Source organism: Pelmatolapia mariae, linkage group LG18 (genome assembly GCF_036321145.2).
Source record: "Pelmatolapia mariae isolate MD_Pm_ZW linkage group LG18, Pm_UMD_F_2, whole genome shotgun sequence".
Lineage (NCBI taxonomy): Eukaryota > Metazoa > Chordata > Actinopteri > Cichliformes > Cichlidae > Pelmatolapia > Pelmatolapia mariae.
In genome coordinates, this window is record NC_086243.1 from 27445295 (window position 1) to 27459181 (window position 13887).

The 13887-nt window shown below is 39.4% G+C and overlaps 1 protein-coding gene across 6 annotated transcripts in view; it reads left to right on the plus strand.

Moving 5' to 3' along the window:
- LOC134617529 (supervillin-like) overlaps positions 1–13887 on the plus strand; it is a 46709-nt gene that overhangs the window by 25972 nt on the left and 6850 nt on the right. For 4 of the 6 annotated variants that reach the window (XM_063462802.1, XM_063462805.1, XM_063462806.1 and 1 more), the window contains 17 exons: positions 1091–1147; positions 3510–3657; positions 3951–4046; positions 4732–4812; positions 4983–5160; positions 5249–5427; positions 5732–5887; positions 7020–7156; positions 8160–8307; positions 8401–8546; positions 10203–10378; positions 10540–10687; positions 11002–11281; positions 11500–11651; positions 11925–12030; positions 12492–12699; positions 12783–12916. In XM_063462802.1, the coding sequence (XP_063318872.1) occupies positions 1091–1147; positions 3510–3657; positions 3951–4046; positions 4732–4812; positions 4983–5160; positions 5249–5427; positions 5732–5887; positions 7020–7156; positions 8160–8307; positions 8401–8546; positions 10203–10378; positions 10540–10687; positions 11002–11281; positions 11500–11651; positions 11925–12030; positions 12492–12699; positions 12783–12916 (2530 nt within the window). The remainder of the gene's footprint in view (positions 1–1090; positions 1148–3509; positions 3658–3950; positions 4047–4731; positions 4813–4982; positions 5161–5248; positions 5428–5731; positions 5888–7019; positions 7157–8159; positions 8308–8400; positions 8547–10202; positions 10379–10539; positions 10688–11001; positions 11282–11499; positions 11652–11924; positions 12031–12491; positions 12700–12782; positions 12917–13887) is intronic. The other 2 variants (XM_063462803.1, XM_063462804.1) reach the window with 2 other exon arrangements.

Below are 13887 nucleotides of genomic sequence, written 5' to 3' on the forward strand. Positions count from 1 at the left end.
TTAAGTCAGACCCATTAACTAACTGTGTGGCTGACTTGCAGTTTTGTCGTGCTTCCCAGATACATTGGGCTGGTTCTTGCGCACTGTATGTAGAGAAACTGCACTAAAACCTGTCTCCTCGCATAAATGTTTGTGGTTTCTACATCACTGTGAATAAAACTGTGTGTGCTCAAATATGACTGGCAGGTCATTCTCCACTTGGATTAAACTTCCTGGAGATTTAAGTAAAGTGGGCACAGGTTTCTAGCTTGGGTTCCAGCAGGTTGTGGTTGTAAAACAACATTTGTCTTAAATGTTTGCAGAAAATGTCATGACATGACCAATATAAATGAAACCAAATTAATAGGAATAAATTTAATCCACTGTTTCAGAAAAGTGTTATATTTCCATTTTGCTTCAGGTATATTTTTACAGAGCCTTTGCTCTAACAGTTTTGGTTAAACATAGTAAACACCAGTGCCTCATTTCCCTCCCTATCCTTCGTCGTTACCATGCCAGCTTCTGCCCCCCCTCTCTTTCAGTTAAGTGCTCCTTTTCATTTCATTCCCTTTAGCCCATCTGTTGTTTGAGCGCAGTGGTGTCCGACCAGCGTGGCATCCAGCCCTCAGACAGCAAACACTAAATCATCCGCCTCGTTCTGCTTGTAGAATTAGCAGTCTGGGGTATTACAAATGAATTTTAACACAATCGGGGAAGCTTCCGGCTAAGTTTGACTTAAACCTCGAGAGATAATACTTGAAAGCTTATTTGACAGAACGAGTTATTTCGGGAATCTCTTATAAGTATTTATGCATCTCTGTTGGCTTAAACAGCAGCTAGAAAGACATTTATAAGCTCAAAGAAGTTCTAATTTTGGGATTTGGGACTAGGACACTTTAAAGGACTCCTTTCTTGCAGCTCGTACACTCAACATTAGTATTCTGTGAGGTGAAGCCGCCTGCTTAAACGCTGGATGCTAATCCTCAAGGCGATCTCGCCCCTAAAACCCATTAGCAACAATAGCAGTAGCCCCCCCCCCCCCCCCCCCCCCCACACACACACACACACACACGCACTCTGACGTGTACTTCCCCTGTGTTTAACCCCTCAGGAGGAAGGGGTGGTTGTTCAGGACTCCTCCTCTCTGTCTGTGTCTGAACAGCTGTGGGTAAGACCTGTTGGTGATTAGCTTGGCGTGGGATCTCTGTTTTCCTGTCACAGTTTTGTTTGGATGTTATGTGAGGCTGCTTGTTGCTTTTCCTGAATCTGCTGGTCTGTCGATGCTCCTTACTGAGATGGTCGTAAGAAAAACAACATCTAATATTTAACGTTTAACACATGGTCTTAATACTAGATTGTATAAACTCATTAGGGCTCTAAATATTTTAATAAACCGCTTCTTAAGTAAAGTGCTCATGCTCAGAAATACTGTAGCATTTGATGAGCAATCACAAGTTCACTTTGCAAAAGTCACATCCCCACAGGTTGGCTAAGAAACTGCTTTAAATGCCAATATATTATATTTAACGAACCCTGGTATGAAGATATGTTGCTTATTATATTTTTGAGTCTGAAATAAAATACACTGTGAATGTCTTTTTATAGTTTTGTATTTTGTTGTAAAATTTAAAAATAATTCCCGCAACTCGTAGGCCACCATTGTTGTTAACATTGTAGTGTTTGGTTGCAATTTTTGGTTCCTTCTATGACGTGGACATGTTTGATATTCAACCTTTTTTAGAACCTTTTTTATTTAAACCTGAAAATAGTTTAACAAGGAAAGCAAAGAAGAAAACATAATGGGCAATAGTCAAACTGTATATCACAATGATGATGTTCACAGAGGCACTACGAAGAGAATACAGAAATATCTGTTTGTGCAGCATAGCTCCTCTTTGCTGATCTAGTAGACGGCAGTTTTATATATTCTGATTTTCTCGATCGATTCCATTAGCAATAATTTGTATTTAATGTTTGTTGCCCTTTTGGAAATTCTATTTGTGTCTTGTGGCAACTGTCAAACAAGTATAACAACATTTAACAATAAAGAAATCACTGTTACACACATTAAAAACCTTAGACAAACAAAAGAAAGTGCTGCAGTACAAATCCAGCAGCAGCAGCAGCAAGACAGCATCTATTTTTGGTCGTTATCCGAGGCCAGTTAGACTCCTTGTGCAAGAAAAATGTAGACACAGTGTTCGTTTTTATGATCAGCAGATCTTTTAGTTGACTAAATGCATCAAATGCTTCGTCTTTGTGCACAAGCACTTTCCTCCCTCTTTCTCCTCTTCCTAGCAACAGGAAGGCTTTGAAAACTAATTCTACGTGTTTCCTTTTTACTGGAAATTGCAACCAAAAGCAGCACTTCAACATTTTATGATGCTTCTAATATGGAGTGCAACCAGTTTACATTGCAGATCAAAATATGTGTTAAATATTTTCAACTTTTAACCAGTAAAAATATACCGCACATGTTTGACAGTGTGAACAGACAACAGAGGACATTTTTGGCATGTTAAGACCCACGAGTTTGAAAGAGACGGCTTTCCTTTAAGCTTTACGTTTTCATTGCACAGGTAATGTAATTTTCTCCTGGGCGAAATGGCTTTTGCAATTTGCTGCCTTGTTACTAACAGTAAACATTAACATATTCAGCAACATTTAACAAAAGTAAGTGCATTCTTTATTTTTGAGTGTTTTATTTAGAGACAGTGAAACGTCCTTAATTCTTTTGAAAGGCTTTTGTCATTTCTTAAATGAATAATGAATATTTAAAACCGGCATGTTTTAAAGGTAAAATTAAATTAGCGTCATGTTTACTGTTTAATAGACAAACTGCATTCCCGATTTCTGGCCTTGGTCTTCTTTCCTTTGCGTCCATCGTTTGTCATCCTCTGTGTTCATCGTTTTTCCCTCGTTTCCTTTCCTGTCTTTCAATTTTCCACCCACTACTACATCCTCAGGAGCCTGTCTTCTCCTCTACCTTTTCTCCTCCTATCTCCCTTGGCCAAAAGTGTCAGTATATTGACCTTCATAGTCAGGTAAGGTCATGCGCCTAGCATGCTTGAACAGGCAGCATGTACTGGAGTCTTATCGTTCTTGCTTGGTCTGCAGCTACTCATGTGTTGAGCACTTTCTGCGTTATTGAAATTGATTTGGTTACGCCAACACGAGTGTACAGCCATCACTTCCACTGAGGAATACAGTAGACTGTATATAGCAATGCACCCAGCATGCTCGAATGCATCCAATCTTTTTATAACTGCTTGGTTTAGTACTGTTACTACATGAATAATTGCGCCTTTGGAAACAAAACAGTGAATTGGAGCTACAGAGGTGATGCAGTTCTTCCATGTATTTGTTTTATGTTTTAATCTTATTAAAAACAAGTCCTACATGGCTGGAAATACATTGAATTGAAGACTAACACTTAGCTTCATTGTGTAGAGATGATTGCTTTTCATGCAGGGCTTGACACTTTAACCTAATAATCATTCATAATCTGATAATTTGACATGTCTGTGCAGAAGACGGGGGAGGAAATTGAAGCCCAGATGACCATTGAGGAGAGGAAGCAGATGATTTCAACTCGTGAGGATGCTTGGAAGGCAAAGGGCAAAGGAGCAGCTAATGACTCCACCCAGTACACAGTGGCTGCACGTATGGTCAAGAAAGGTGGGTGCCTGGGGTGGTGTTTAAAAATGCTACAGAACAAGACTTTGAAGCAACAGTATACACCCCAAAAAATGGATGTATTTGGACTCTAGTGCTATTTACAAATCTGCATTGACTTAGTTGGTAACACTGGCTGTCGAAATGTAGAGATGCATTTGGCTTCCGGTGCCAAAAATGCCAAATGCAGAGTCTTTTTTTCATAGGCATTAAAGAAAAATCCAAAGACCTTATTGTGAGCAGGTTCATGTAGTAGTTATGTCGCTTGCTCTAAATTTGTGTCTATGTGTCTGCAGGCCTGGCAGCCTCCTCCTCCGTTATCAGCCCAATACTGTCGCCTGTCTCCACCAAGCTGAAGAGCAGCACACCAGCTGTCAACAAACCACAAGAGGGTGAGATAGATTTGCAAGTCATCACTGTCACCCCAGAGAAATCGCTGTCAGAGCTTTTAAAAAACTAGTTTGCAGTTTACAGAAGCTGATGGATTTAAAAATAATTCATAAAGTTCATAAAAAAATAACAGCTAATAACTTAAAAACTGTAATAACGGCACAAAACACAAAAAAGCTGGATGAACTTGTGTGTTTAATTTAATTACTTTAAGAAAATTTTAAGGGGTCCTGATATGTTTTTCTTTGTTTTCTGTCAACTATAACTTTAAAACAACCTGGTGGATCCTCATATTGAATATGGCCAAAGTTTCAAATAAGTAGGACAGTTTATGTACAAGTATGAGACAGAAGCTTTAGACTATTTTAGGTCTGCTATTTGTCCAGAATATCAGTGAGAGCAGGTAATCCTGTGAACACAACAGCCTTACCTACCTACTGTTCACAATTTTTGTATGCAAATAGGAGAAGAGCATTGGCTTAAAGGTAGAGACACTAAAACAGCTTGAAAACAGAGGAAGAACTAAGAGACTATGCCATGGCCCAGTACATGATAAATAAGGATCATTTTGAACTGTGAATAATGTAAAAGCAGTCCAGAAAAAATACAGGGATAGAAACGAACGTACTGAGAGCACCTCAATCTTAATCACAGCTGTTGTTTTAAAACTTGAATTATATCTTCCAGAAATTGAGGCGAGGCCGGACATGGAGTCAGATAAGAAGCTTGACAAGTTGGAGAGCTTCTTGGGGCGCTTGAATAGCAAAGGTATGTACATCCGCAGTGACTTTGACCTCAGCTTAGGAATATATTTCATTTTAAAAGCATTTTTAGTGTCAGTCCCCCAAAAATATCAACACCTTACTCTGCAGTGTTACCTTCAAAGAATCTGTATAGATTGCATTCCTTATTATTTTAAACTGGGTTTTTTTTTTCAGTGGCAGGTTTGCAGGAAACCACTATAACAGTGACTGAGAAGGCCGTGAAGGAAGTGATGAAGCTGGATGATGAGATCTTTTCTAAGTTTTACAGGCGTGTCGCTGAATTTCCACGCATGCCCACCAGGATTGACATCAGCGAGGATTTTGACAGCATATTTGGCTCCCAGGCTCCCAAGTAAGAAAAAAAGCTTCTAATTATACATCATCGGCCTCTTGGTAATTATTTTCCATTGTACTCATACTCATTTTTTCTTCCTGACTAGGCTGACTTCAGCCATGGTGCAGCACAAGCGCTCAGTTCGTCCTTCTAGAAATGTTCAGTCATCTAAAAACCCTCTGAAGACGCTGGCAGCTCGAGAGGACATCCGACATGAGTACACAGAGCAGAGACTTAACGTGGCACAGTTGGAAAGCAAGAGAATGAAATCCGAGAAGACGCAGAGTAAGAACACTACTCTGTGTTTAGGAGTTTGTAGTACAGAAGACTTAATAGAGCCCCTCTGTTATTGTTTGTAATAAAAAAAGGCAACAACAGCAAAATTGGAAACATTATTGTTGTTTGGAGCCAACAAAACTACATCCATTTTTAACCTCTGCAAATTAGCGTGACCCACTTATACAGAAGCTTTTTCTGCAGGGATTTTGTTACTTTAATGTTTAATGAAGCAGTTATGTTATTTATTTATAAATTTTTAGCCCAGTAGGCCTGTATTGTTTTTATAAAGTGTGTATTTTTCTCATTTCAGTGAATAAAACCTCAGAATACTCCGATGCTGCTCTGGCAGGTCTGGCCAGTAAAGAAAACTTCAGCAATGTGAGCCTGCGCAGTGTCAACGTCTCAGAGCAGATGTCTAACAACAGCGCTGTGCCGTACAAGAACATCATGCTGATGCAGGTCAAAGGTGAAAACTCGCTTATATTGTGTGTTTGTCTTAACTTGTCTACCATTGTTTAATGCTGTGTCATTTCCAGCTCCCAGACATGGAATAATAGTAATCTTGGACTAGGACCTTTTAAATGAAAGCTTCATTCATTCTTCCTTTAGTCTAAAACTAGGTCTAGTGGCACCGTGGTGTAGTGGTTAACACATTTGCTTTACACAGTTTAAGATCAGGGGAGACACAAACCCAGCCTTGTGCTGATCCCAAATCTGAATACATGGGAGAGATGAATCTGGTGTAACAGCTGTGCCATATCAAATATGGGAAGCCCTCTCCTTGGGGAAAAAATGAGCAGCCAAAACTACCTTTAGTTTTCAGAAACTGACTGTTAATGTTTAGGTTCATACTGCAGTTAGTGTTCTATATGAAAGTCATATTGTTGCATCATAAACTGCATCCATAAACTGTGTAGGTGCATGTCACAAACATGAAATCTGCTAATAAATCCTAGACTTTCCTTGAAAACTCTGCAATTTCAGCAATTGAATGTAATTGCATTAATAAGGCTTCAAAAGGCACTGAGAGGGTTAAATTAGCAGATAGCTCTCAGCTGTGTCAGCACCACCACCTGCTGTGGCAACCACACCCCTAATTTTAATGTTTCACAGTATCCAGTTCAGTGATTTGAACATGAAGTGATTGAGGTGAAGCAGACATCTTGCTGTAGGCGCCTAGGTTGGTAGCCTCAAGAAAGTCAAAAGTAGTCATGCCCCGAATAATGAAGAAATATAACAATTATTATAAAATATTGAGTTCTGTATGTACAGCAACAAACAAAAGGGGAAATTGCCATATAAAAAACAGAATCTTTTTTTAAAGGCTGTAATCTGCATTTTAATGATGATACATCAACAGAGCTATCTGTGAATAATAAGTCTGTTTTTCATATGTTGATTTGGTCATCTCAACGTGTAGTCAGGCTTTTGCTTCTGTGATAATCCACCAATAAGAAAACAAGGGTCACACAAATTGTCATTTTATCCATCTGTCCTTGTAAAATACTTAAAGGCGCTACACAAGTTTTGCCTCAAGCAGAACATCTATGATAAATCTATGGAGAAAATGAATTAAAGTGGCTTCATATTTCTTGCAGGTCGTCGTCATGTTCAGACCAGACTAGTGGAGCCCAGAGCGTCGTCTCTGAACAGCGGGGATTGTTTCCTGTTGGTCACTCCAGAGCACTGCTTTGTTTGGATGGGAGAGTTCTCAAACGTTATTGAGAAGGCGAAGGTGAGTGTTACTACTCTGTCTGGTGTGGTCAGAGCTACAGTAGCCATACTGGTGTTTGAAAAAGATGATTAATTGATTATTTAACCTCTGACTTTCATTCTCTGCGCACACACCCACTGGCACATATGCCCATCTGTGCTCCTCGTCAAACACGTTTTCAGCCTCTCCGTTTTCCCAAAGGATGTCTGTCTAGACAGTTTTTAATAAACATTTGTTTTCTTTCTCTGTGATCTTTACACACTTTATTGTGATTTTATGCACGAAGAGCCTAGAAACAGTTGGCCAAATCTCTGTAGTATGACTTTTTTTGTTGTTGTCTTTAATATTTGACATTCTTATGAAGTTTCACCTCTTACTTCTGAGGGGTATTAATGGATTAATTAAGAAGCTAAATTTATTTGTTGCCCACATCAACATCATGGTGAGGATATGGCTATATTTACTCTTTATTTTTCTTTATATGCGACTCAGATCTACTTTGTTCTTGTCAGTTTAAACAGCAAATCACATGTCTAGTCTTTTTTTTTTAATTATCATTGACACAGCTTCTGTATGTGTTACTAAGTTAGATACAGGTCTGATTTTTTTCCACTTAATTTTACCTCAGTTTGAACAGTAACCCAAAATTTACACCACTCCAGTCGTCACCAAGATAACTCAACTCCATCTCGGGGAGATGAGCGAGCTGAACTTTGTGTCTCTCTACTAGAGCCTTGTTAAGTTAAGAGATGCTGACAGTAGTGGTTAAAAGTGAGCCTCCACATCTTAAAAGTTTGGAAAACTCTTTCAGGGAAACCATTCATGTCACATCCATACCGCTCCAGGCTCAGATTCCACATCCACACACAGAATTAAAAAGTTTCCTCTTTGTCATCTGCTTACACTTCATTGGCCTCCATGTTTACTTCTATGCATGCAGATTCAAACAGAATCTAGCCCATGAAACTGAAATCTATCATATTTAATGGCTGATAAGATGATTATTTTTATTTCGTGAATGCAGGCAAACGATTTGGCCACGTTCATCCAGACAAATAAGGACATGGGCTGCAGGGCGAACCAGGTGCAGGCCATCGAAGAAGGGGTGAACCCACAGAGTCCAGATACTCAGGAGTTCTGGACAGTCCTCGGTGGACAGATGGCATATCAGTGTAAGACATAAGCTTTTGTCTGTGCGTTTGAACCACTGCACACACTTGTGCTGATAATATCTTAACATTTTTGGTTACTATGTTTAATTGTAGCGGCGGGTCCACCAGAGGAGGACGAGCAGTTTGAGAATGCCATCGTGGAAACCAACTGTATTTTCAGACTGCAGGATGATAAGCTGGTTCCTGATGATGATGAGTGGGGGAAGGTCCCATGCAGCTCCCTCCTGACATCCAAGGAGGTGATCTATAAAAGCCTCATTATAATTTTGATAGCTGCTTTTCATTTTTCAGCAGAATTTCACGTTTCCGCTTTCTGAACTTGGAAAGATTTCATGAACGGAGAGGAAATAGGATTTCATCACTGGTGCAGTTGAGCTTTATTTTTGGTCTGCATTTGAATGGGACACTTTTCAGCATTTCTGTCACATGTGTCACACGAGAATGCAAACCACTGTATTTCAGAAGAGAAATATTACATGGAAGAAATAAAAGTTTATTCTAAAAAAATGAGAAGCAGACCTATAGATGAAGGTCAAAGATAATGAATGAACTCTCTGGAGTCTAGATGGTGGTGGTGGTGGATCAGAGAAAGAATGTCTGATGCAAACTTTATATGAGATGCAAAATAAAAAGAAGCTGGAGATTCACTGTCCTGAATTGAAAGAACAGGGACTGAACCTATGCTAACTTTCTAGAGCTAGAAAGGACTATTTTTGGAGACCGTCAAGCTGTCAGCTTACGCTTAGTTGGCAAGCTGCATGCATCGACTGTATATTGCACAGACACCTGCAAATTTGCACTAAGTAACATACAAAGGGGCTAGAGTTTCAGTCACTAAAGTGATGCACACACTTCTTGGATTGTCTCTTGCAAGAGTGTCAAACATAATGTCAAAGACTCAAAGACAGCTTACTGGGCAGCTTTGGGAAATGTGAAGGAGACCATCATTTTTTTTAGACTTTTAATTGTATTTTCAGCATAGTTAGCATATTTTTCTACTGATAAATACCTCCACCACATCTATTCATACTGCGCCAAAGTAAATATGTAAAAAATAAACAATTAAATTGCAGAAAAGGTTTTTTTTACTCTATACTAGAAAAATTTCTTCTTCTTTTTGTTTTTTTTTTGTAGACTAGGTCCACGGTTAAACAAACTTCATTCTATGAATTTACAAATCTTTACAAATCTTTCTGCATTATAATTACAGGATAATCTGGTCAATGAGCTACCAGAACTTTTCCCATAATTTTACATATTAATTTATTTATTTTGTTGACAGACATGTAATACAACAGCATTTCTTTATCACAAAGAACAATCGAGTAATACTGTTGAAATTGCACTTCTCATATTAACAGATCTCAGAGATTAAATGTGTAGTTAAACATCTTTACATTGACATAAAGAGGAGTTTCACTGATCTGGTCAAGTTCAAAGTGGGCTGTATAGGGCCCTCGATATAAAATGAGTTTGATGTTCTTGGTCTATAGCAAACAGCAGACCATATAATCTGCTAGATTTTTTCCATTAAAATGCTTAAAAAAGGGAATAAAGCTGCAAATTCATATGAGAAATCCAGTTCAGTGACTGTCAGTCAAAGCAGTCGTGCTCCTCAAAAAGCAAACTTTAAGCTTTAGTAAAATTTACTGTGGTGAGTTATATATAGCTCACCACAGTACACAGGTTGTGTACAGGTTAAAATATGTTTGCAGTGATTGCTTTTTGAGTTTTTTGTATTTTACTTCTTATTTTCTGGGATTTATGTAACAACACTACATGTGTTATTGCGTATAATATAGATGATTTTCTCCATATGTAACTTAAAAGGGGTTTATTAAGTTTGAAGCACTGCTAACTGGGTGTCTGTGGTTGTTGTGCTTTCTGTGCTGCAGGTTTTGGTGTTTGATTTTGGCAGTGAGGTGTATGTGTGGCACGGTAAAGAGGTGACTCTGGCCCAAAGGAAGGTGGCCTTCCAGCTGGCTAAACACCTGTGGAACGGGACGTTTGACTACACGTGCTGTGACGTGAACCCTCTGGACCCCGGAGGCTGCAACAAACTCATACCCAGGTGAGAATACACATGCCTGCTTCACATTTTTACTTCTGGCCTCAATCGAACAACAAAACAGCTTAGTGTTTCAAAATGATCAACTTTATTTCTTAGTTTTTAAAAGGCTTTTGATTTCAACATCCTTTTACTCTTTTTTTTAACCACGCTCTTCTCCACAGGAAGGGCCAGGGCCGTCCTGACTGGGCAATATTCGGCAGGCTGACAGAGCACAATGAGACAATCTTATTCAAGGAGAAGTTCATGGATTGGACTGACGTAAAGTCCCCAACGCCAAAGGAAGGCTGCGAGCTTGTACCTGAGCAGAAGGTGCAAATCAGGCTCTTGTTGTATGAGGATAAATAGCTTTATTCCACAGATTATCCACATCAGAGAAGCCTCATATATCGACTTTATCTCCCCATCTGTTTATTTGTTGGGCTGCCTCAGTCAGGCTCAGTTCATTTTGTCAGGAACAGTTTATTACACACTGGGACCAGGAATTAGCGCGCATATGCCTTTGGTTAGATGCTGTATGAAGCATTAGTGTGTCGAAGTGCCTTATTTTGCCTGTTGGCTCAGTTTTCACTATCACATCTTAACATTTCATTTGATTCTAATCCTATCTGCAATCTTTCTCCCAGGAGGCTCCAAGGCGAGAGTGCCGGCCTTACGATGCCGCCCTGATGCTGCCTGTCCTTCAGTCATCAGTTTCCATGATTTTGGATGGGGTTAATGTCGGGCGTGGCCACGGTCGAGTGGAATCAGAGGACTCCATGAGGACTCAGGAGATCGTCACAGTTTCTGTGGACGTTTGGCACATCCTGGAGTTTGATTACAGCCGTCTGCCACGCCAGAGCATAGGCCAGTTCCACGAGGGGGACGCATATGTGGTCAAGTGGAAGTACATGGTCAGCACCTCAGGTTGGTCTCTAGTCATATTCTGACGTGGTAAAATGATCTACTTGACATTTTGCATTTCTGTGCTTTATGGCACACAAACAGTTAGGTGAGCTCGGATAATTCATTACAACGCCACGTCACTCAAAAAGATGTAAACGTTTTTTGTTGTGTAGTGAAAAGAGTAGTTTTAGAGTGGTTTATTGATCCTTTTGTTGTCTGTTTCTGTATTTTGGCCCTAGTTGGTCGCAGGCAGAACCCAGAGGCAAGGAGCAGTGGGCCCGGGAAGGAGAAATGCTGCTACTTCTTCTGGCAGGGGCGACACTCCACTGTCAGCGAGAAGGGGACGTCAGCACTGATGACGGTGGAGCTGGATGAGGAGAGAGGGGCACAGGTACAAGAGACAAGGCAGTCAGTGTTTAAAAACATATTATCAGCTCTGCAGTGAAGGCTGATATTATGAAATGCTACTGAAGTAATACACTAGCCCGCTTCCATTGAATCGTTCATCACGGGAGATTACGACGGCATTAAGATGGCTAAGAATGAAAGTTTTGCACAATGTTCTCTTTATGGCGTGCACATGTACACGTGTACAGAAAGATGGACAGTGCATACATTTGTAATCTTGACTTTAATAGAGTAATTTGACCACTGTGTGTTACAGATGCAGGTGCAGCAAGGAAAGGAGCCGGCATGTTTCCTGCAGTGCTTCAATGGAGGAATGATCGTCCATGCTGGCAAAAGGGAGGAGGAGGAGGAGAACACTCAAAGTAAATATTTGGACTTTTCCGTTTTTCATTCTATTTACCTTAAAATATCACAGTTGCAGATTTCCAGTTAAGGGCCCTGACAGTTTTCTGAACCAGACACAGTGACTCCTCAAAGCCGTAATGATGAAGACGTATTTGAAGTATATCTGATTTGTCCTGGATATTTTTTTTAGTTTCCGGCTCAATTTAGAATAAAAGAGTAGAAAAATAAACTAATTTTAAAATATTATCTGCTGAATCTTTCCATGTCTTTTCCAGCCATTTAACATCATTATTACAGTTTTATCTGAAAAGGTTTCTGTTTAAAATCATCAAATAATTTGAATTTTGCTTTTAAAAAAACAACTGGTATTAAATAAAGAAGATAAATTGTTCTTGTTATAATATGATTTATGTTGGATTGCTGATTAAGGATTAAGGATAAAAACTTCCTGTCACTCACGCTTACCTGCTCTAATCAGGTGAGTGGCGTCTTTACTGTGTGCGTGGTGAAGTGCCGGTGGAGGGCCACCTGCTGGAGGTGGCTTGTCACTGCAGCAGCCTTCGCTCTAGAGCCTCCATGATCCTGCTCAACATCAACAAGGCCATCATCTACCTGTGGCACGGCTGCAAAACGCAGCTGCACACCCGCAGTGTTGGAAACACGGCCGCTCTTAAGATAAAGGAGCAGTGAGTGTTTATAAAGACAGTGTTTCCTCATTTTACACTCTCATCTGATAATTGAATATCATTTCTCTCTTTGCTGCTTTCAGATGTCCTCTGGAAGCAGGTCTCCACAGCAGCAGCAAAGTGACCATCCATGAGTGCGATGAGGGGGTGGAGCCTCCAGGCTTCTGGGAGGCTCTGGGGAGAAAAGACAGGAAAGCCTATGACTGCATGCTTCAAGGTACAGGAAACAGTGTTTTTATATGTTGACACCACAGACTCAGCTTGTTTGAAATTTGCTTAACAATGCATTGTTATAACACCATTGTTGTTTCCTAGCATCACTTGTACTACCATTGCCACGCTGCTGCAGGAGTAACTGTAATTATAACTGATATCATTTCTAGTAAAGTTAAAAATATCTCATTTAGCTCACATTATGAATTCAATACATACAATAAAATTCATACAGCATACTTGTTCATACTACCACACAGTAAAATTGCTCTTTTGCATTCTTGTACATTGCACAATAAAGTGCATGAAAATATTATCTGTAGGTCAAATTTTAACCTTTTTAAAAGCCCTTATGATGCCTTAATAACAATTTAGTTCAATTTTATTTTATTTATAACCAACTCAAGCCTCAATGTGATTTTTACTGTAGGGCAGTGATTCCCAAATTGTGGGAATCAGGTGGACCACAATTGCAGGTGGTCCACAGTATTAACAGAAATTCAGTTTGAAATTGCTCACAAGTATGTACAGTTACATATTTATATTTGTTTATATAAAAAGTGAATCAAAACTGGTAATAAAAGACATTTAGTTTGTGTTATTGCAAATATTACTCTGACCTAAATTTTATGCTTATGCATTGAATTTTGTGTCCCAGTGCCAGGTGGGTTACACATTAGTCATAACACAGCTCAGTGTGACTATGCATATGACTGGGTAGCATTAGCAGTTCATAGTCAACAGCTTGTGTTTTTTGTTTTTTAGTATTAAAACATTCAAAGAAATACATCACTTTCTCTTGTGTTTTGAATAGAAGATTTAAGATTGGGTGGGCTTCATGGGATTTTTTGGTTTTTAAAGGGGTCACAGGATTCTTGAATTTGGGAATGACTGTTTTAGTGTAAAGACCTAATGCTCTTTACTCTACAATATAAGATTTTAGAGTATTTCACAAACTGCAGTATTTTTTATTTT